Source organism: Pseudopipra pipra, chromosome 11, assembly GCF_036250125.1.
Source record: "Pseudopipra pipra isolate bDixPip1 chromosome 11, bDixPip1.hap1, whole genome shotgun sequence".
Taxonomy (NCBI): domain Eukaryota; kingdom Metazoa; phylum Chordata; class Aves; order Passeriformes; family Pipridae; genus Pseudopipra; species Pseudopipra pipra.
The window spans coordinates 18,366,203-18,388,685 of NC_087559.1; the positions used below are offsets into that span (position 1 = coordinate 18,366,203).

General features: G+C 39.0%; 1 protein-coding gene across 2 annotated transcripts in view; it reads left to right on the forward strand.

The window, feature by feature from the left end:
- Positions 1–22,483, forward strand: part of SYN2 (synapsin II) — a 178,070-nt gene that overhangs the window by 62,460 nt on the left and 93,127 nt on the right. For both annotated transcript variants that reach the window (XM_064667988.1, XM_064667987.1), the window contains exons 2-4: positions 2,348–2,405; positions 4,820–4,911; positions 8,492–8,648. In XM_064667988.1, the coding sequence (XP_064524058.1) occupies positions 2,348–2,405; positions 4,820–4,911; positions 8,492–8,648 (307 nt within the window). The remainder of the gene's footprint in view (positions 1–2,347; positions 2,406–4,819; positions 4,912–8,491; positions 8,649–22,483) is intronic.

Below are 22,483 nucleotides of genomic sequence, written 5' to 3' on the forward strand. Positions count from 1 at the left end.
GCCGAAGTCATTTGTTGAAAGGTGAATCATGTCAGAGTTTAGTTGTTTGGAGGTTGCCTCATCTGAATGGTGTTTAAGTAGAAAGACTGAATTTAAAGGAATAGCACCTCACTAATTAATAATTAACTAATATTTTTATTATCTCCCTAACCAATATGTGCACTGGACTTGGGGGTAAAGAGTAGAAGAGCCTCCTGTCTTTGGCTCTCTGTGGTTTCCCAGTTCCAATTCCTTTCTGAAAGAAGAAATCAGTTGCTGATATTTGTTAAAGTGAACATTGGGGGAGGTTTAATCTCTGTGTATGGCCAAGTTACAATTCAGCTTTGAAGAAACTAAGTATTATTCTAAGCTTATTTTTCAGTGTCCAAGCGGCAGCTGTACCATAATGTAGCCAACATAATTCTGTTTAAATTAAGTTTGTGTCATGTAATGTCCAATAATGCATTTACCTCACCTGTTGCTACCTCAGAAGTAAAATCCAGGAGCTCATCCTGTTCCCAACAGAATTCGGCAAGAACATTGCTGTTAAATCCATGAGGATCAGAATGGGAATTTTAAATATTTTTTGCAGTGGTAAATCTTAGTTTTTCAGAGAGACATTAGAGCTGTCTTTGTGAATTGGGTGTTTTCTCCTGAGGCAGATGTGGTGTTATCTTTGATCATGAGACCTTCCTCTCTGGTCTGGCACAAATAACCTGGGTTATCCTGCCTCTGTTAGATTAAAATGGTCCAGCTGATGCTTCAACATAAACAACACTATAAAACTTTAGCCAGGTCCAGACATCTTCAAAGCTTTCCAGAGGTAATATTCATATTCCCAACATGGGATTTCAAAACAGATTTAGAAAGAAAAACAAGTGATCAATGATATTTCTGTAAGTTACACTTGTGCCACAGGATATTTAACTTCTACTTTTGATGGCAAAAATATTTGATAACATTCAGGTAAGTATACACCTCCTATGATAACACAATGGATTTCAAACTTCATCTTGCATGTGTATTTATTGCAAGAATACAGTATAAACCCATAACACAAATGCTTTCTTCCTTGTTTTCTTCTTATCAATTGCACATTTGTACAGAATGGATTGTTGAGCAATATTTTAGTGTGTGATTTCAGTATAAACACCTTCTTTGCTTTCTCCCATCCTTTATCCATAACACATAAGATATCCTTAAGAAATATGCTGCCAAAGGAAGTATTGCCAGTTGTTTATTATGAAGTTTGGTTCTTCCACTATTGAAACCAGTGGTGAAACTCTTCTGGCCCACGGTGGGAATAAGATTTTCCATAAGCAAAAATAAATTGTTTTAATTTGTACATAATTTTTTATGTATTACTTTCACTGGTGAAGTGGACTTTGTGTAATATAATAGCATTTTGTCAGATGTTGAAAATGGGCAGTTACTTTTTTTTTAACACTTGAGAGGGTGTTCTGTAGTGTTCTGGTTTTGGACTGTGCAACAAATTTGTGCTTGCTTGTAATAGAAGTGGGAAAGGTACTCTAAGCTTTGGCTTGAGCAAAGAAAGCGCAGACAGACTGAACCCATATCCCTTTTCCAATGTCCAAGTGTTAGAGTAGTTCCCTTTTATCAACAGATTTACCTTGTTTTGTAATTTCTCTTTTACTCCAAAGCATATCCATGCTGCCTAAGGGATACAATGGACAAATTCCTAGAAGAATGTCATTGTTAGGCCTGGGAGACTGGATCAGGGAATTCAGTTCTGTTTTATTGCTGCAATCCTGGCACGTAATAATTACTCATGAGCTCTCCTTCCCGTTAATTACTTCAACTCAAGTTATAATCTAGAGAAAGGAAAACTGATCAGTAAACCAGGCACTTGCAAATTTGACAACAGTCTTCAGTACCTCTGATGCTTTCTTTAAAAACAATGTAAAGTTTCTAAGCACAGTGTTTCCAATAAACCATTTTTCTAAACCAACGATGTGGATAAAGATGAACATGAAGTGGTTCACATTGACATTAATGTCCACTGGCGCTGTTGACTTTAACAAGAGCAAGATTGCACCTGTTTAGTGGAAATCCTTTCAGATTAACAAATAACTGAAAAACATGTATTTCAGTATGTTTTAATATTTCAGTAGGTTTTCACTTTAATGTTGAAAATCGCACTATGCTTTTTATCACAAAGTACTGCGTGATGGGATGGTAAGGATACCAGGATGTCAAAAGACAAAGAATTGTACATGTGTAGTAGACAGATACAATTGCTATGTATATATGTTTTTAAGACACTTGAAGGCCTTACAAGCAGCTTTTCTGTAGCTACTGATTATAGATACATATATCCTTGATTTTCTCTCTCCCTTTTTTCCTGCAGGGCCAAGGCTTTTCGTGGAAAAAAGGTCCATGGAGAATATGACATAAAGGTTGAACAGGTAACTGACTTAATCTGAATGTTATTTTTATATTTGTGTATTTATACAAATACAGATATATAATACACACCTCCCAGGAGGAATTGAAAAGGCATGTCAGTGTGGCTCTTAGGGACATGGTTAGTGGTGGCCTTGGCTGTGCAGGGTTAATGGTTGGGCCCCTGATCTAAGAGGGATTTTCCAGCCTGAATGATTCCATGATTCTATGTGCATATGTGTATAGACAGACACACGATCTCCTCCCATCCCACGGGGAGGGAGTGACTGAGTTGCTGTGTGGGACTGAGCTGCCAACTGGGGTTAAACCACAACAGCCCTTTTTTGGCACCCAATATGGGCTCTTTTTACAGGATTTTGACCATAATTTGCACAACATGAAAAACATCTTGTATTCAAAAGTTGTTGCTTAGAGACGTTGAGGTTCCCAGACACTCCATGAATGACTTGTGGCATTTCTGTATCACTGATTCCTCACTCAAGAATATAACTCTGCAACTCTGGTTGCAGTACTAGCATGTGGGGTTTAAAAAAACCTGTAACAAATAAGAATAAATATGGGGATATATTCAAGGTGTATTAGAATTATGGCTTTTTTATTTAAGCTGTTTATCTGAAACTAGGGAAGTAAATAGGTCTTTTACTTACTTTTCTTAATTTATTTATTTTTTCACTGCTTTTCAATCTTGAATTCTACAAATAGATCCTACTCTAAGAAGCATCAGTACTTAAACTGAGTTGTTTTGTCATAGAATTTCAAAGAGTGAGGGAGAATGATCACTAGTTGTGTGGATCCAGCTTATCTAAATTCACTGTAATAGTACAGCATCCATTCTTTACACCATTGAATATCTGCTGATGCTCTTGGCTTGGAAACATGCAAGGCTTTGCCAGAGATCTTCAAGAGTTTTGAGGGAGAGGCAGGAAAAAGAAGATAAGCTGTTTTGTCCCAAAGTGCCATTCACACCTAGATCAGACCAGGCATTTAACATCACACACAGTCTCTTTAATAGGAAAAAAAGCTCAGTTTAAGCCTGGAATTTCCTTCATATGGTCTGTTGTGGGACCAGATTTGCCTTTAATCAGTGAGAGACTGGAAGTTTCTGAACCACACTGATCACTTTGTAACACATTAGCACTGTGACAATTGAATATAAATAGTTATTCACAACTGCTTCAGAGTTCCATTGCTGACACCAGAGCAGTATTTTATTTTACACTGCCTACAGCAACCTATCTTAACACAATATTTTCTATCATGTACTAAGCTTTTAAAATGATTTCTTATTTGGAGAGTTCAGTTTTCAGTCTCAGATTCAATAGGTGGTAAATGATTCTTTGACATTGTCAGCGCTTACACAAATATTTCATTCTCCCACCATTTGTACTGTTTTTAAAAAAACTTAAAATGTCCCCTGTGCTTAGAATGTTCTAACGCTGATCCCAGAAGGTGTAAAAGTATAGAGGGTTTAAAGAAGAGAACTGTGTGCTGGAAATCAAGCCCGTACTGCAGCAGTGGAGTTGGAACAGTGGTTGGAAGAGTCAGCACTCCCTTAACTGGGCACCAAATTGTGAGAGCCTCTCACAAATTTGACTGGGGAAGACTTTCAGTGATACCATTTTTCAAGAGGAGACTAATGAGGATTGTGACACTCTCTATTCTGTGCTGGTGTCCGGGACAGCAAAGACGCTTTTATTTATCCCCCAGAAGACAGTTGGCTGCATTTCAATTATTCTGCTGGGTAATGTTATTGTAAAGTGCCTTGAGAGTCTAAGCTGGTGAAAGACTGTGGATAAATGAAAAACATCCTGTCCTTTCCTTTCAAATAACTGTAGATTCAGAGTATGGAAGTGGTTCCTTTTCAATTCCACATTTCCAGTGTGAGAAGACTTTTGAAAAAGTTCTTTAATTGTGAATTTTTTGAGACAATAGTTCATTAGCACCAGATCTTTTTAAAAGAAGAATAAATGAATGTGAAGGAAATAGAAAGGGCTAAGCTATATGAAGAGACATTAAATTCTATGACAATATTATTTTTATCCCAATGATTTTAATGCTGCTTTTGTGCGATTTTCTTCAAAACATTGTGTAAATGTTAGGTCTGTTTGATAACACCATGCAAAGCAAAAATATAATCCCTACATTTCTATGCAGACATGAACAAGTAAATCCACTTGCTACTGCCCCACAGGTCATTTTCACCAATGTTTTTTACTTTTTGCTTTATTTGGATTAGAATTTCTTCAAATATGATGTGTCATACTTGGCAAATGCTGTTGGATTAATGTCCTCTTGGTGCTCATTACATTTCAAAGGTATACTGTCAGCAGTTCAGATACTAATGCTTAAAATAAGGGACTTGGGAAAATAAAGGTAAAATAAACTAGACTGACTAATGTGAGTCTTGTTTTCATAGGCAGAATTTTCAGAAATCAACTTGATAGCCCATGCTGATGGCAATTATGCAGTGGATGTCCAAGTAATTCGAAATGGCGCTAAAGTCGTCAGGTAAGAAAAACTTAACAGAACAACAACAAAAAAGCAATTAATGGCATAATACATGTATGTAAAAGGTGCTGAATGGTCTTTTTGTATGTGTGCAATAGGGGGTTTGACTGATGGTCATGAAAAATAGGGAAATAAAGTATCTGATCCCTCCAGGATGTCCTGCTTGTGACAGGAAGGACATATCTTGTCATTTTGATCGTAGGAAAGATAGGTCTGATTAAGAAGGGAATGAACTCCAGTATGAAGAACACATAATTGGGAAATAGGGTTATTGATTTAGGTTTTATCTTTGCTTTGCAAATACACACAGTCTTGGTGATTCTGTACTTGCCAGACTTTCCCAGATGAGCAGTATTTATTTCCAATGTTGAATATTTGCTGTTGAAACAGACCAAGGAATAACACTTCTCTCAGGCCAGAATATCACTGTCTGTTTGAAAGATTTCAGTTTAAATGCCTGAGATTTCCCAATAGGCTGTTTTGTCCAAAAAAGATGATGCCAATTGAAGACCTAATAATTTAACATTATTTTTTTCAGTGAGGACATCAACAGTCTTGTAAATGTAAGGGGAGAAAACAGGGGTATGTCTGGGCAATGTAAAAGCTTAAGCAAAATTATATCAGTCAGTCCTATATTTTATCTAAATTGTGAAATTGCTCCTATTTTGGCTGGAGCAGTTGTGTGAGTGGGGCATAGCAGTTTTTTGGCTGAATTGTAATCAGAAACGTAGAGCCAACAGTGATCCTGGATTTTACTGCTCATGTTTATCTGTGGGCAAGAGTGAGAGGTCAGGGAGCTGGACAGCATGTCTTGGATCTTCATGGCTTTGCACAACATCTGTCCAAATAAAAGATGTGAAAATTTTTACTCATTCATGTAATAAAAATCAGGGAAAAAATATTGAAAATAAGTTTATGCTTCAAAACTCACAACTGTTTAATCTGTTACATGTTCTAAAAATATTGCAGCTAAAAACAACAACAATAATCTTGTGCCAAATCCACAAAATAATTTCCTTAGAAGAGGAAGAGATTTAATTTTTTAGGGTTGGTGGGATTTTTTACCCAATGATACAGGTTTTGGAGCCAGGAAATCTTGATCACTGCTCCTTAGTGGCTTTTCTGTAGGGAATTTTCCAAAAAAAGAACAAAAATATTGAGGCCAAGTTAGCATGAAAACATGTCAATAGTTTATGAGTTGAGAACCTCCAGAAAACAGCATCTACAAAAGTGTACATTTGTAGTTCATGAGAAAACTTAGCAAAACTGCTGCTTATGTCATCAGATAACTGCTAATGAGATGACAAGGGATTTTGTAATCTCCTCAGATTTATGGGTAATTTATTTATCCAAAAAGAACTGCCTGAAGTTGATAAATGTCCCTCAAACCTGGTGTGAGATACCTGCATGTGTGTGTGTGTTTTGTGAAGTGAGAGGGAGATTGAGACATGATGGGAGAGCAGTTTTCTGTTTCTATGATAACTGGAGATATGTGTCATTAATTTGAGGTCCAAAGTGACCGTAAATCAGAGATTTATGGGCAGAATATTAGTTAGCAACAGAACAATTTCAGTGACAAAATTTTTCTGTCTCAGTTTTAGGGGGAAAAAAATGTGTAACAGGCACCTACTTGTTTGGTTTCTGTGAATGAAAGTCAAATCCTGAAAAATTATATCTTATGCTACATAATGCTGAGGTTTTGGATCTTACAGGTGCTTGAGCCAGGATTAAAATTTTTCTCATGACCTTTTTCTGTATCCAGTCACTGGCCAGCATTAATTACAGAACTAGAACAATTGTGTGAATGTATAATATTCCTTTGAGGAGCTTTTGCAAAGGAAAATATATTTCTTTTTTTATAATTTTTAAAAACTCCATTCCCTCAATTCCCCAATTGTTTCATTAAATGGGTCTTTTAAAGGACACTTTCTGTTCTTTTATTTCAAACCATAGTGCTGTCTCTGGATGTGTTATCCCCTTACCACTGTTTTAGGTGATAGAGGTGGTCTCTTTCTTTTACTGAAGGATCTGCAATTTTGGTTGTTAGTCCTCTGAGTATTAGAGGCTAGTAAATTGGATTTCTATGTTTCAAATTCTTGACACAGCACCAAGAAACCCAGATCACAAATTCTCAGAGCTATGCTGCAAACACATCTTAGGAAACCTGTTTAAAGGCAAGCATTTCTTTACAGGTTTTGGTCACTGAGCTACGGTGCCGTTTGAATGACTCTTGACAACAAATCTATAATGTTGCTTTTGCCAAATTGCGCAAGTCTGATTTGGGTTGGTTTTGCCCTGGCAGTGGTAAAACACTGGCACAGGTTGCCCAGAGAAGCTGTGGCTGCCCCTGGATCCCTGGGAGTGTCCAAGGCCAGGTTGGACAGGGCTTGGAGCAACCTGGGATAGTGGAACCATGGCAGGGGGTGGAACAAGATGGGCTTTAAAAAATCCCTTCCAACTCAAACTGTTCTATGATTCTGTGATTTGAAAGCCAAGTTAAGAATCCAGCTAATCTACTTTGACTACTGCATTCAGGCTGGAATCTCAAAATTGCTAAAGCGATTTTAAACATGGATTTTAGTTTGGTTTTCTTGGAGTGAGACCTTCTGAATCATTTTGTGGTCTTCAGAGTTTCTCATTCCAATATACAGCTTGTATTTATTGATGACATGTAAATAATTAATTTACCCTGTAGTTACACTTCTATCAGGAGGTTGATAGCTTCAAGCTACTCAGGGTTTTCTTCCAACTATAACATTGGAATGCAGAAGAAACTCTTTCAACAGTCAAGTTTAGGAGCAAATTGCCCCTGTGCTGATGGCTCTCTCCTATTGTACTGTTTCTTGTTTTCCATAATCTTCTTCAGTAGCTAAATGTCAGGGTTTGAGTAAAGTGAAGGTGGTGTCAGACTGTTCTCAAAGTTGCAGGGTGATAGGGCAGGAAACCACAGCCACTGCAACAGGGGAAATGCTCATTAGATACAAGAGGGAAAAGAGGGCTGAAATGCAGTTGTAAGTTTAGAAATTCATTTTGACAAATCTCTTGATCAAAAGCTGAATTGTGATTATCTCCATTTTGGTGTGATGCCTTTTGGCAGCAACGGTGTTGCTTCATCTCTTACTGTCTTGAAAACAACCTGACAATAGTTATGAAAAACCTTTTTTCCCAAAAAGCTCAAGTTTCTGGCAGAGCCAATTGCCTGCTTTAGTTTTGATTGTCTTTGCTCAGAAATGGGAGTACACAAGCTTAAGAACATGCTCAGAGTTTATAGATGTGAGATTTTTATATGTGTTTTTCTTTCAGGAAAACAACCTGAAATCAATGATAATTTCTCTTTCCTCTTAATGGATTCACATTATTGAGGAGATGCCGATGTTTTCTGAACATCAGTTGAAAAATGATGCAGTACAGATTTTCATAGAGCCATCACAAGTCTTTTCCATCTTGTAGCATTTACCTTTGTTTTGAGTGGTCTTTCAGCCCTTCTCTACCCCTCAGTTTTTCCCTTTTGAATAATTTGCTCTTGAAGGGAAAACACTTATTATCATTGACTATCAGCAATGTCTCTTTTTCCTGCTAGGTCATTCAGGCCTGACTTCGTCCTTGTTCGACAACATTCCTTCAGTATGGCAGAAAATGAGGATTTCCGTAACCTGATCATTGGGATGCAGTACGCTGGCATCCCCAGTGTCAACTCCCTGGAGTCCATCTACAACTTCTGTGACAAACCCTGGGTGGTAAGTGATGCAGCCGAAACTTCTGCTCCTGCTGCAAAGCCAGATAGTGCCTTTTTTTTTGACTGCTGGTTTAGTTCCCCTTCATGAATATTGACTGTCAGACTGCAGAGTTGTTCTGCTGAGCAGTGAAGCAATAGTGAAAGGAATAAAAAGTAAGCTTAAATAATTTTTTTTTCAAAGAGACAGAGTGGAGACAGAGAGAAAAAAATATTTGTAGTCCAACCAGTGATCTAAGTGAGGAAGCTAAGGGAAAGGCTGTCCCCTGCTAACATACTTCCTCAAGTGAGGAGAGTGTGTTTATTCACAATTTGTCTGGGAAAAGCAAGCTGAGAATATTTTTCATATTTGTGGTTTTGAGCATAATTTAAACAGACTTTAGCCAGTGTTTTCCTTGTGCCTGTGAAATTTTGGGGGCTCTGCTGTAGCAAGGAAATCTGAAGCTCCTCGTTTCCTCATTTCAAAGCCCTTTTCATGATCCTGTGCCTATGGGGTAGGAGTTGCTGCTTTCAGTTACACCTGGAGAATCACTGCTCTTTGCCAGTTTTAGTGTAGGAGCCAATGCAGTTTTTCTTAACATGCTTTGTAGTGATGGAGGAAGAATTTGGTGGTCTTTTTGATTCATAGAGAACTGAACATTGTTAGCCACAAATTACCCATGGTGCAGTCACTATCCCTCTAATAGGTGCATTCAGCTGTCCAACACCTAACAGAATTTTAAAGAATCCCACATGTTATAAATAGCCAAAATTTCATTTTTTTTCTCTGATGTCGGGGTAAGAAAAGAACAGTTGTCAATATTTTTCACACTGAAGAAAAGTTTTACTATTATACTTTTTATTGCCTTGAAGATGTTTATTTTTTCACATTTACTATGAAAATCCCTCCAAAAAATTGTCAGCAGATTTGAACATATACCTTCTGGCAGCTAATTTTATTATACCTTTATGTCACAGCAAACTACTGGAGGGAATAAATAATTAATAGAGCATTTATAACTTGTCAGAACACATAATGTACAGTGCTGGATTAATTATTTTCATAAATTACATATTCTAGCTGTGTGGCATTTCTCAATGGTTTGATTCACTGTATATAATAAAACTGGGAAGCAAACCCAGTAGCATTTATTTGAAATTATGATGCAATAAAAAGTAAATTAATAATTCCTCCTTACACATTGCCATATCTGTACCTTTGGGTTTTGCAAAAATTCTCTTTTTTTTTAGCTGAAATTTCTCTAGTTTGTCTCAGAATAGATACGAGTGAAATGAAAATATTTTTCAGATGATCTTATTTTTACTTGAATATAGAGATGATGAATATTTTTCCCTTTGAGATTTTCTACCTTGCCACTTGTACATCTGGCAGCCAAAATATGTTTTCTTTTAAATACTCAAGTTTTGCAGAGTTTCAGCAGGAGTCCATTTCACATCTCTTATGTTTTTCCTCTCAGAAATAACTGTTGTAGAGACATTTTAGCATCAGACAGGTCACATGCTCCAAACTAATTTCCTTTATGTTTTGATTATCTGCTGTAGTTCCCTTAAGTTGTTTCATGAAGGTGTATAACAGATCAGGGCCTGCCTGTGCCCCCACTGCAGGTCTGGGAACAAGGAGGTTGAGCAGCAATGTCCATGTGCTGTGACTGTGGCCAGGCTTGGCTCCACCACCCATCTCAGTCCTGGGTTTTAACTACCCATGACCATAAACTAAGCCTCGAAACCTGACATCGGTTCCCTTTCTGACTATGTGGTGGCACTGTCCCTTAGTTGGGTCCTAATTAGGAGTCTGGACTTTTAATGGGAGCACAAAAATAATTTCTGTACACACAGAGGGGGCTTTGTTTGGCTGTTTAACCTGGAATATCCTGCCTTCAGTTCTTTGTGCTCCTGGGAGATGTAGGCACAACAGTTTATATCCCAGAGCATGGTGAAATCTTTGTCAGATTTAGGAAAGGTAAACACTGGAAGGAGACATGCAGGCTGGTGGGATTGTTGGGATGTCCTGTGCAAGGCCAGGAGTTGGACTGATGATCCTTATGGGTCCCTTCCAACTCAGGATATTCTGTGATTCTATGGAGCCCATGCCCAGAATAGATACTGTAAGGGTAATTAATCCCTTGATTCAGCTGATTTAATGAATGTTCGAATATTGCAGCAGAATCCAGGGATTGTTGGTTTTGCCAATATCATCCTCTACCTTGTTGCATTACACCTTTCTCATACATCCTACCTGCCTGTGAGAAATCCCTGCTACAAACTGTTTGGGATGCCTGGGAGTGCACTCCTCAGTCTGCTGCTGTATTAAGGGTGAAAAGCACTGATGCTGCTGTGCTCCAACAGGAAGCACATTCTGCAGTCTTGACATCCATGTCAGGTTTGCAATAGTGCAGGTAAGGAATCCCATGCTTGGACTTACCCTCCATGTGTCTTTCTGTACAATTCCTTTGTCAAAACCTGATATTTGTATGAACGTTATTTCTATAAACATTGAAAGTTCAAAAGCCCTAGGAAAAACTGGAAAGGAGAACGCCAGATAAAACCGTAAGTAACAATCTCTATTAATTTATAAGAAAGAGGTTGATTTTCCTGCAGGTAAAATTTGAGTGGCAAAATTGAATTGCAACTTGGATAGCAGCAGGAAAAAAAAAAAAAAAGGGTGTGCAATGGAATGGGCTTTTAAAGAATGGGAAATACTGAACGGGCAATCAATCTTACTTACACCAGTGCAAAATTAGGAGTAGTATAGAACTAGGGAGGGAAGTCTGGGAAGTTATAAAATGAGAATACAAGACCTTTGGTTTTTAAATTCCTGTTCTTCAGAGTGTCAGGTGTTTGATGTTTTTAGAACTCGCAGCTCCAGATGCACAACATCCCTTTTCAACCCTGAGGGCAGATTCATAACCTGCATCACAAACTGAAGCACCTGCCCTTAATTTTCCAGCAGAACTCTTTTTGTGCTCTGCCTGCAGACACACCTGCGTTTCTGTGCATTTGCCAATAAACAGTGAACAAATTTGTATTTGACCTGAGTTATATTCTTGGAAGATGGGGTGTGGTGGGAAGATTGCCAGGAACATACTGAAGTCTTAAAGCTTGTCTTCTCTGGTGTCAGGACATACATAATTCCTTCAAATGCTTGTCAGAAGTTCAGAGCATTGTATAGCCCTTTGAAAAGCTGGGTGTGAGCAATATGGCAAAGAAAATGTTGAAATGGCTGTTTATGGTGAGATGTTTAAGTACTGAAACGTATTCATGATTTGGGGTTGTCGCAGCGCTCGGGTGATAACACCACCTACTTCATGAAACATTCATGATCGTGGCTTGAGATGAATTCCACTTAAATGCCAGTAAGAATGTCAGAAAGTTACCTAGCTAGGGGGAAAGTGTGAGTTTTATAAATAAAAACTGAGTTCTTTGTTGCTGGGTTCATGCAGAGCTGGGGAGGAACCTCGTCTGTTCATGCCCCCGTCTCACCACATTAGAATGTTTCATTGCAGTGTCACATTGCAAGAGAATAGTCTTGTGTGTGACATGTTCCAGTCAAATGAGACTAAAATTTTAACTAGCTTAATTTACAGCTGCATTGAATTAAGGTGAGGCAAAAACTTATACTATCCTAGATGGATTCCCAATCCATCTTAGTTTCATTCATGTCTAATGTGTGCATCCTATTGTAAAGCATTATGAAAGGAAAAGTAAAGAGGAAAAAGAGCGTAACTAATTACCTGAAGTTATGATTTGATATTATTTAAAGTAGCAATCTAGACATTTCTTTATTCTGTTTTCCTTTAGAAAACGTCATTCCAGAAATAAATGAGACTTTTCTTTACTAAGGCTTAAAGGTTGTATGTAAACTTTCTCACAGTACATGATGTCACCATCCCTGGAGGGATTTAAGACATGTAGGTGTGGGACTTAAGGGCCTGGGTTAGTGGTGGACTTAGCAGGTTAATGGTTGGTCTTGGTGATCTTAGGGGTCTCTTCCAACCTATATGATTCTGTGGATCTATGTAGGTGGGTGAAATAACTAATTGTGGAGGCCAGAAGTAACTGGAAAATGTGATGATGATGTCAGTGCTTGCAGTAATAGGTAAAATTTAAGGATTCAGACTGGGGAAATAATATTTTAAAAATATGCTAGTAAGTGTAATTAGGAAGGGAGGGAGAGTTAAGTGGAGTACACTAAACGTGAAGACTGATTTACTTGTCAGGGATTGCAAGGTTCAATGTCCATGGCTGCTGTAGATAGAATATAGCTCTTTTTTTTTTTAATTTCAGTTAAGCCTGCACTGTGATATACTCATAACGTGCATTAAAGGAGCTGGATTGCATCTTCTGGGTTCTGAGAGATAAGTATTTCAGTACTGCAGAGACCACGGAGTTGCTGCAGCTGTATAGAAAAACTGTATATGACTTAAGAGAAAGAAAATCCTTATAGAATCACTCCAATTCCATGAGTGTAGTTCTGTTTCCTTTACTGCAGAGGAAAAACTTAGCAGCACCTGCAGCTGACTGCACATGTGTTCTCCTGGGAGTGCCTCAGGAGGCTGCATGGTAGGGGTTGGTGGATGAGGCTGCCAGGACGTGCTGATACCTAAATTACACATTTACTCTGCTGAAGGGTGGCAAAACCTGACACGTAACGGTGGGTTTGCAAAAATCATTTGCACTTGAGCACTGTGACCTTAATTAGCTGTTGCCACGGTGATGCAAGGGTCTGTATTTAGCTTGAAATACTGACCTGATGGAATCACAGAGGGATGTAGAGAGGCCACTGTGGTGTGTCGAGCTACGGCAGAGCTGTGACAGCTTGTGAAGAGGCATCTGGCAGTGTGGGGATGGAAAGCTGGGTGCTGAGCAGGCTTGGCCTCAAGCAGAGGACAATGCTGCCATCATGACACACTGCTCCATCGGTCCAGGGATGTGAGAAAAAGAGGAACCAAATAGGAAGTGTTTTTTGGGCAAAAGCTGACAGAATGGAAGGCAGAGATACTTGTAGGATGTTAAGACAGCTGAAAGGTCCTGGTGTTTTTTACACAGAGCTCCAGATTAGAGCCCACTTTGTCCTGAAACATCTTCAGGTGTCAGACTCTGCTTCATTGAAGGAATTTATTGTTATTCAGGGTTTTAAGTGTAAGAGAAGTTCCATAGAACACTTTGTTATGCCAAAATTTACTTCCTTGCTCATCTGCAGCCATTCCGAGGGAAGACTTTTCCTTTTGTCAGACTTGGTAGTACTGTAAATCTCACAGTTCTTCTTTGTTTCTTTTCCTATAGTTTGGGAGCAGACAGCCAAATACTTTTTTGCAAGTTTGTTGATATTTTTCTTGTCTGCTCCTTTTGCCAAGCTTACACAATTCCGAGCCTTCATGAGCCATATTCTGCTTTGCCTTTCTTTTGCAGATGATTTTCTACTTATCTGTCTTCATCTTTCTACTCTTATTGAATACTTCATTTCTCTATTCTTGCTTTGCTTTCTTTGGAAAGTCTGTTTTAACTGCTCTTTCTTCCTATTTGATGGTATTATAGTGCTCTCCCCCACTTTGTTTTCTCATTCATGTATTGCTGCTCAAAGTTACCCTCTTGTGCTTTTTCCCCTTCAAGTTATACTTTAATAATCTTGAGCAACAGATTGGGGCACTGGCAGGGCACTTATGGGCACTCCACAGGGAGGAGCAGAGAAAAGAGACTAGTTCTGTTCATTCCAGCATCCTGTTGACACAAATTATTGAAGATATGCTAACAGGAGATACAACCACATAGACGAGTTTCAATGTTGTGTCAAAGTATCTTATGGAGAGGGAATAACAAACAAATGTGTGCAAGAAGAGAAGTATTTATTTACTGTAAATCTTGGAGATTTTCAATGCTTGCCCATGTTTGGTTTAAAGAAAGAAATTATAAATATGTATTGCACTATAAGAAAATTCTGTGCTCATTACCCAAAACGAGATTTGTACAATAATGCTGAACAATGGGATAGGATTTGGCTGTTTATTGCTCTCTTCTATGTGCCAGAGGGGATCTTCTTAAAGGTCAAGACTAAAGAATGCATACCTACAATCTGAGAAGACATTTAGGGATGTTCAGATTTGATGTCTGTTATCATGATAAATGTTAGAAATGTTAAGATGTATTTCAGTCAGTGGCTATAGTTTTATGTGTTTCATTAGATGAAACCTGGAGCCAGCCTTGAACTTTCTTTTTATTTCCACTGTTCTGGCAAGATTGATCTATTTGATAGGTAAAGGCAGGGACACAGGGCAACCAAAGGTGGGGAGTGGCCTTTTGCTGCCCTGTCACTTTAGGAAGCTACTGAAGCAAGAGCAGTTCCTTTCTGTAGCTGCAGGACTGGAGCCAGGAGCTGCCTGTGTCCCTCAAGCAGAGCAGAGTTCCTTTTTTGAGGCGTTGGGCACCATGACATGGGTGACAGGGCTTGACCAGCCCCATGTGATGGTGTGTGGCAAAGTGTGTAACAAATTCCATTGGCCTATTAGCAAATATTTACCTCAGTGGTGGAGGTCTTTGTGACCCTTATTCATGTGAAGGGTGTTAAAGTGAAGGCAGAGGTCTGTGTATCTACAGGGCAGCCAGAGAACAAACTGTCCACAGGTGCTTTTCCTCCAGTGCTGCTCTGAGCACAACTTTCTTAAGCACAAAATCTGCAGCTTAATTCTGTCAGCCAGTGAAGATTTTGGCCTCTTTGCCCAGTCTGCCAGTTAAAGCAAAACATGTTGATGGCTTTGTAGTGCAAGAGCTGAAAGTAAATTCATGAAACTGTGTCAGAAGGAAAGTGAAAACATTTTAAGCTTTCTGATCAAAAGACAATTTTACTACCAGGTTTGAACATGGAACTGGAGCAAATTTCATAAATAGTTATTAATTTAAATGCATAACTAGAAATCTAAATACATGAAACCTAGCAGTGTGTTTGCTCTTTGCACCTCTTTATAGAGCTGCTGTAGTTTAATCTAGCCTTGAAATAGAAAGGATATATTCCAATCTTGCTTACTGATTTTCTTTCCTAAAATAAGTAAGGTCACTTGAAATTCCTTGAAAAAAGCAGTGATATACCTGAATAATGAATATACCTCAGTGTGGTGATGATTTGTTTTCTGTTCCGTACAGACAGAATATACAGCTCTATATTCATCAATACTTGCTTGCACTCTGAAGTACTTTATATATGTACTGACAATGTATGGATTTCGCTTTGTCCAGCATTTACTGCATTTAATGCAAAAGTAGGCTCAGATTTTTTAACTGCATCCCTGAATTTCAGGGTAGATTGCTGCCACTTTTCCCTGTTGTTCCCTGCACTAAAAAGTAGCAGTGGGAGCTCTTGACATCCATTACAGACTTTCATTGCATTGAACATTTCTAGTGGCAGAAAATTCAAATAGACTTTTAACTGTTTCTTACCTTCTACTGAAAGAAACTGTATTTAAATAAAGGCTGTAAAATTAATCTGAAAAACAGGACTGTAAAGCTGTGGTTCATATCCCTTTTTTATCTGCTGTTCCTGCCACAGTATTGAAACTCAGCAACCCTCTTTTGTGCTTTCTTAAGGCAAATATCCATACCTGAAGGCCAGATTATGAAAATAAGGCTTGCTTTCTTGTGCAATCTTAATGTGCAATTAAAAACAAAACCTGTGTGTTATATTCCCTATTAAGTACCTTAGAAGATCATTTTTTCAAGTAAAAATCTAGGTAGAGGTTTTATTTGCTTCTTTTATATACGACCATGGTGACTCAGTGCTGAGCAGAATCAGGAGGGGAGGACTCCCCTTCCTGATAAAGGAATTTGTCACCCATCCAGGAAAAGCCCTCCCATTGTACTTCCTCCATCAGGAGGACAGTCCCCTCTCCATCCTCTCCCCTCTCCCTCTACACAAGAATTGTTTCCCCACGTTATCTCCAGAAGTCCCACCAGCACTGCCCTCCCCCACGGATTTCCTTGCTGTCATTCCTTGATGTTTAGGTTCTATCCTTACTGCAGTTCCCATCCGAAATGGGTGCCAAGTCTACTTGTCCTGGTTTCTTTATGAGGTGTCATAACTGCCACACCTGCTCTCTGAAGTGTCTTTAGTTGACGGTTCACTTTAAAATGCTGGGTTTTTTTAAAAATGCACTTTTTGGGTATCGAGCACCTCAGAGAAGTCCTCTGACTTTCTGTGCTGAACTTAACAGAAAGTGGGTTGGCTGGTGGTGTCTGAGGAATGGAATTCTGCCATGGAAATCCACCATTGATTTCTTCATCTACTGTGAAGTTTCACTGAATTCAGTCTTTGTTATAAAACCCTACTATTTGAACTGGAAAGTCTCAGGACCTTAACATCCCTCAAAAATCCCACAAACAATAAAATCTCTTTCTATTGTAATGAGCCCCAAACCCCTTTGAGAAGTGCTTAAGCACATGACTGAGTCCCATCAAGATAAACAGGTGCACAAATATTTCCTTGCTCAGAACACTGAACTCCATGTTCCCACAGCAGTGGAATAAAGTGCACATTCTCCTTGCTGCAAGAGCACCCAGAAAGGAGTTCCCAGAGCCTCTCACTTCCATAAGCTTCTTTTTTTCCTCTAACTTTTCATTCTGGAATACAGAGTTCCAGAAGGCCTCTTGATCTAGGTATTACTTTATCATCATGGTATTACTTTTTGCAAATTCTTTTCTAACAAACATGTCTTGATCTGTTTTCTTCTCTTTATGCTTATAGGCTGTTTTCCTTCATTTTAATCCGTGTGTCTTCCTTAAGTCTCGCTTTCCTCAGTGTTTACACATTTTGTCAGTGCTTCTTCCATCAGCCAAGGTGTTTCTTGTTGCCAGATGCTTTGCTGCCCAGCCTTGCAAGCCAAGAGGAGATGTTTTTGTGTCTCACTGTGACCCTTTTCTGGTTGTTCGGGTCTTTTTTTAATCCTGCTTGTTGTTGAAAACACTTTTTTTCTCTCATGGATGCACTGTGGTAATTTGTAGGCGAGTTCATGCAGTTCTTCCAAGGGCATGAGGTTTTTATTTAAGGCTTTTTTTTTTTTTTTATCCTGTAGAAGCTCTTAATGGTTTGTATCTCATCTGCTGTAACTCCAGTGTGAAAATATTCCAGCAGCTAATTACAGCAGTGATGAGCAGTGGGAGAGCTGTGCCTCTCAGAGGCAGTGCTCGTGCTGCAGGGCAGGTGCAGGAGCCAAATGAATGCCCTTGGAAATTCTGGGTAACCTGGAGCAGACAGCCCAAATCGCTCTGGGAAGGGTCAGCACAATCCAGACAGGCTGAGCAGTAACATCTCAGGAGGTGCAGACAAGAACCCCAGAGGTCAATGGAGCTGAAGGTGAAGAAGGTGAGGAAATATCAGCTGCAGTCAAAGGTGTAGAGGTGCTGTGAGTCCCAGAGCATGGGAGAAGAGAGGGCTTGAGAGAAAAGTCCAGCGGGGGAGAGAGCTCAGCTGGGAAGGCAGAGATCACCACCTTGCTCTTGTGTGATGCCAGGCTGCACGAGGGTTAGGGAACAGCTCATCCGTGTTGTGAAACTACCACTCAAGTTCCAGAGCAGGGTCCATGTCAGTAATCTTTCCATTCGTAGTCCAACTGTGTTGTCTTTGGCTTTGGATCATGATGGAAAACCACTGGAGGAACACCAAGTTCTGCTGTCAGTTCCCATCTTTTCTGTATTCTGTTAATGTGCCCAAACTGATCTGTAGGCATTGTTCCACCTTTCAGTTGCCATGTCAAACTCTGAATTGACTTTGGAAGTTTGAATACTTCCATTAAGTTGTCTGTCAGCTCCTGCTGACAGAGAAAAGTACATAAGCTGCAGTCAGTGGTCTGTTCCCCTCCATTCTCCTATTAGGTATCAAATAGCAAATCAAATGTGTATGAACTCACCCTTCTGGAAAAGTATTTAATGTTTACTAAGGTGTAAGAGAAGAAATGTTGGCCAATCACAACAAGGAAGCACATGGAGAGGGTAAAAAGGGTAACACAGATACTTCCCAGGTAATAATAATTTCAAAACCCAATCATCCAAACAAACAAACACAAAGACAATACAGAAACTATGTTTAAAATCCAGGCATAATGAAAAATCTTAGCTAAAGTAAATTTACTCAGAGTACATGTGTCAAATGTATCCTCCCGGCCCCTTCCACAAAACTGCCTGATTCCTTCTCCCTCTGAAGGGTATGAAATGTTTGTGTCTCAATCTACTGGCCTCCAAGGACCCCTGATATGTTTGCTCTGATGGTGCTTAGTCTGTGCTTTTGAACCTCTCTTACAAGGCAATTATGCTTTTCTGGAATGACCAACCATATTTCTGAGCCTCAGCCTGAAAAAGGACATTTCAGTCTAAAAACAGACTTCAGGATATTTTTCGTGGTGCCATCTGAAGGGGATGAAAAAGTCAATGTGTCATTTTCTTTGTTAGATTCCTATAATGGAACTGTAACATAACCAACCTATAATGTGACCCAGCTCATCTTTCAGCTTTGTGGTCTGCAGGCCCTCTAAGGGACATGTGCTGGCCACTGTAGGAATTGTATATTGAAAGGAAAATCCCATTTCTGAGGGATCAGCATGCTCACATGTGATCATCCATGCTCACATAGTGAATACAGAAATCACATTAGAAACTTAGGAATTTTACTGTAGTAATTTCACCCACAAACACTGCTACTCATTAATCCATTTGGTAAGAAGCAAGTTTATGGATGGAAATCCGGAAGCCAACTGGTATTGCATGGAATTTCTTCACTCCTTAGGTGTGCCCACACCTTAGAGAAGCCAAAGATAAGTCTCAGCTAAAAGTGCTATTTTTTATGACAGAAGGATTCAAGGAGTGTTCACCCATCCAAGTTTTCCTGTTTCTCCAGTCTTAGAGAGTGCCAGCTCCTCTGCATTGACTATCCAGAGAATTTTGCCATTGTTTTAGTTGTTACCATGAAGTATTAGATGGCTGGCTGGAGTTCTCCCACTGCCAGCAGAAGCAAGGACAGGGAATGAACACTCCCAAGACAGAGAAATCGTTGACAAAAGGTTCAGTAACACAGCCCAGTGGTGCTGCCCTGCCAGGGAACAACTCTACAGCAAATGGGAAGCAGTTTGTTGCATGAAAATCTTACGCAGCATCCCAGGAAATTCCCCACAGGAATGGGCAATGATATAAATCCTTCAGCCTGGCAAGAGAGATTAGCAGTGTGCTGGAATTAAAGATAACACAAAGCACCATCTGGAGTAAATAGTTTTAAATATTATGTCTAATTATCTTTGAGGGAAAAGTTTGTGTGGTTTGTTCAGGAGCAAATCTGAGCCTTTCAAAGATGACACATGTAATTAAGCACATTTTAACTCATCTAAAGTGATAAGCAAAGTAATTATTCAGATTGTTATGAAGGTAGCAAAGGGATTTTTGGTAACTACTGCTTGGTTACAGCACATTCTGTGCAGTCAAATTTCGAGTGTTTCAGTCTTAGGGTGATGAAATCCCAGAAAGCTTTTATATGAAATAAAAGAGAATAAGTGCCTTTTTGGCTATGTATTTCTTCTTATCTGTGTCATACCTTGTTGGAGAGTTAAAAAAAGTACAGCTGGCCTTCTTCTCTTCTGCTGTGGAGGAACAATCTATAGGCCTGGATGTGAAAGCATTTAATCCTACTAGAAAAGAGAAGAGCTGGCATGACAGTGAATGTTGCAAAATCCAACTATTTTCCTGTTAAACTAATGCTCTGAAAACTGTAAATACATGTACCTAAGGTCACCCCTCTTTGAGCTGAAAATAAGATGCAGAATTTGAAAATGAGAAGTAAATTCAGCTACCTAAACTAAGAACTTTTTTCCACTTCCTTGGTTTTTTCTAAAGATTTTGAGAAGACTTCTGCTGAAATACTAAGCTCTATGACTTTATTTTTTTAAAGTAATTATTAAAATCTCCCAGGGGTTTTGGCATCCATAAAATACTTCATTTAAATATAAAATGGCTCTACTGGCATTTTCTACTTCATGACCATCCCATGGCTGAAAACAGTCAGCATTGGATTGGATAGTTCAGCAGTTTATCATCTAAAAAGATGATGCTCTTGCCCAGGACTGGTATTTATTTGCTTTGGCTACTCAACAGGAAAATATAAAAAGATATAGTCCGGATCACACTTAAAAATTGATAGAAGCTCATTAAAACTTTAGGGAAATTCCCCTTTATAAATAGCCCAGTAGGAATCAGGGGAAATAATAAATATTTCTAGCAATTTGTGGATGCAAAAAATTCTATGTGAATTGAGGTTGAATTTAGCAAGATGCCCTTTGGGGAAGAAATGTTTGACAGGAGATTCCCAGAATTGTAGACATGGAGGTGAAGCAGCATCCCAGCAGGGGCAAAGGATAAATCATTCCCCTGGCTGTGGGAAATCTGAGATATTTCCTTCCTCTGTCTCACAAATTGAAACCTACTTTTCCTACTTGCTATTTCATCGCTTAATTACTGGACTAGAGGATACTTTAGAGTGATACATGGGTGTTGATGCTATTTTAAGTAAACAAGCATTGGCTAATATTAATCTGAATTACAACTTTCTTACCTCTTGCATGAATGCCACAATCCCTAAAAATAGAGTCAGTTTCTCACTGTCTTTTTCTCACTCTCAGTGAAAATGGAAAAGAGACTAAGAAAAGAATCACAGGAAATACAGTAATAGGATTTTTTTTTTAAGTTTTTTACCTAAAGCTAGGTAAATAGATTTATTTTAACCTAACAATTTCTTGGCAAAAATCGTGTATTTAATAGGAAGTATTTGCTTGTGAAATTTTGAAGTTGGATTTTGCATAAGAACAGCAATAACTAGTAAGTTGTCAGGAATCCTATTCTCAAACCACCTTATTTTGGTAGCTGTGATAATATTTCCTTTCCTTGAGGTCTGATTTGCACAGCACACTATCCAGCTACAATTTCATAGGCTTTTGGTGAAGACTACTCATCATTAAGGTATTTTCCACTGGAATTCCAAATTTAAAGATGTATTTTACCAAACCTAAGTAAACACCACTAAATTAAACAAATCCTCTGTGCCAGCTGGAAATGCATGCAAGGCTTTCATTGGGGTTTTTTTGCCTTTAAAGAGTTTTTGCTCTCCCTGCCCCCTCAGAATCGTCTCAGAGTAGGTATTTTATCTGCATTATGGACAGAGTTCTGTTGTTCTCTGCTTTTTGTGCTGTTTGCAACCAGCAAATCCCACTATTCAAACTGTTGTGCTGAGTTGTTTATGTCTCATCTTGGCATAATGACAATTGAACACATCACAGGCATGGCCGAGCCAGAGCTCTGGAGTCCTGGAACAACACTGGGCTTGTGGCTGCCAAAACCCTCCTGCTCCCTGGAAACCTCCCTGAGCCCCACACTCAGGAGTGAGGTCGGTTTTGAACCCCTACAAGAGAAGAGTTATCTGCTCACTAAAGAGGAAGAACAGCCCCCAAAGACATTTCTATTTAATAAAGAATCCTTTGTCTTTTTGTGTGTAAATGTTGTTTTGCTTTTTTAAGCAAAAAAAAATGTTGTTTTGCTTTTTAAGGTACTGCAGTCCAGAGTACAGGTAGGCTGGATGTGCCACCAAAAGGGCCCAGAAACATTAATAGAATATTATATTAGAATATTGTATAATAGACATTACTGGAAATGATGTAACATGGAGCCATTTAAATTATCCACATCTTTGTTGATGGTGGAAGGGTGGCCATGTGGTACAAGGCTGCAGCCTAGGAAATTAAGATTCCCCTGTTTGTTCCTCAGCTGACCTCTTACTGTGACAAACTTACTGCTTTTATCTCTTTGCCAAGTCTGCAAAATCGT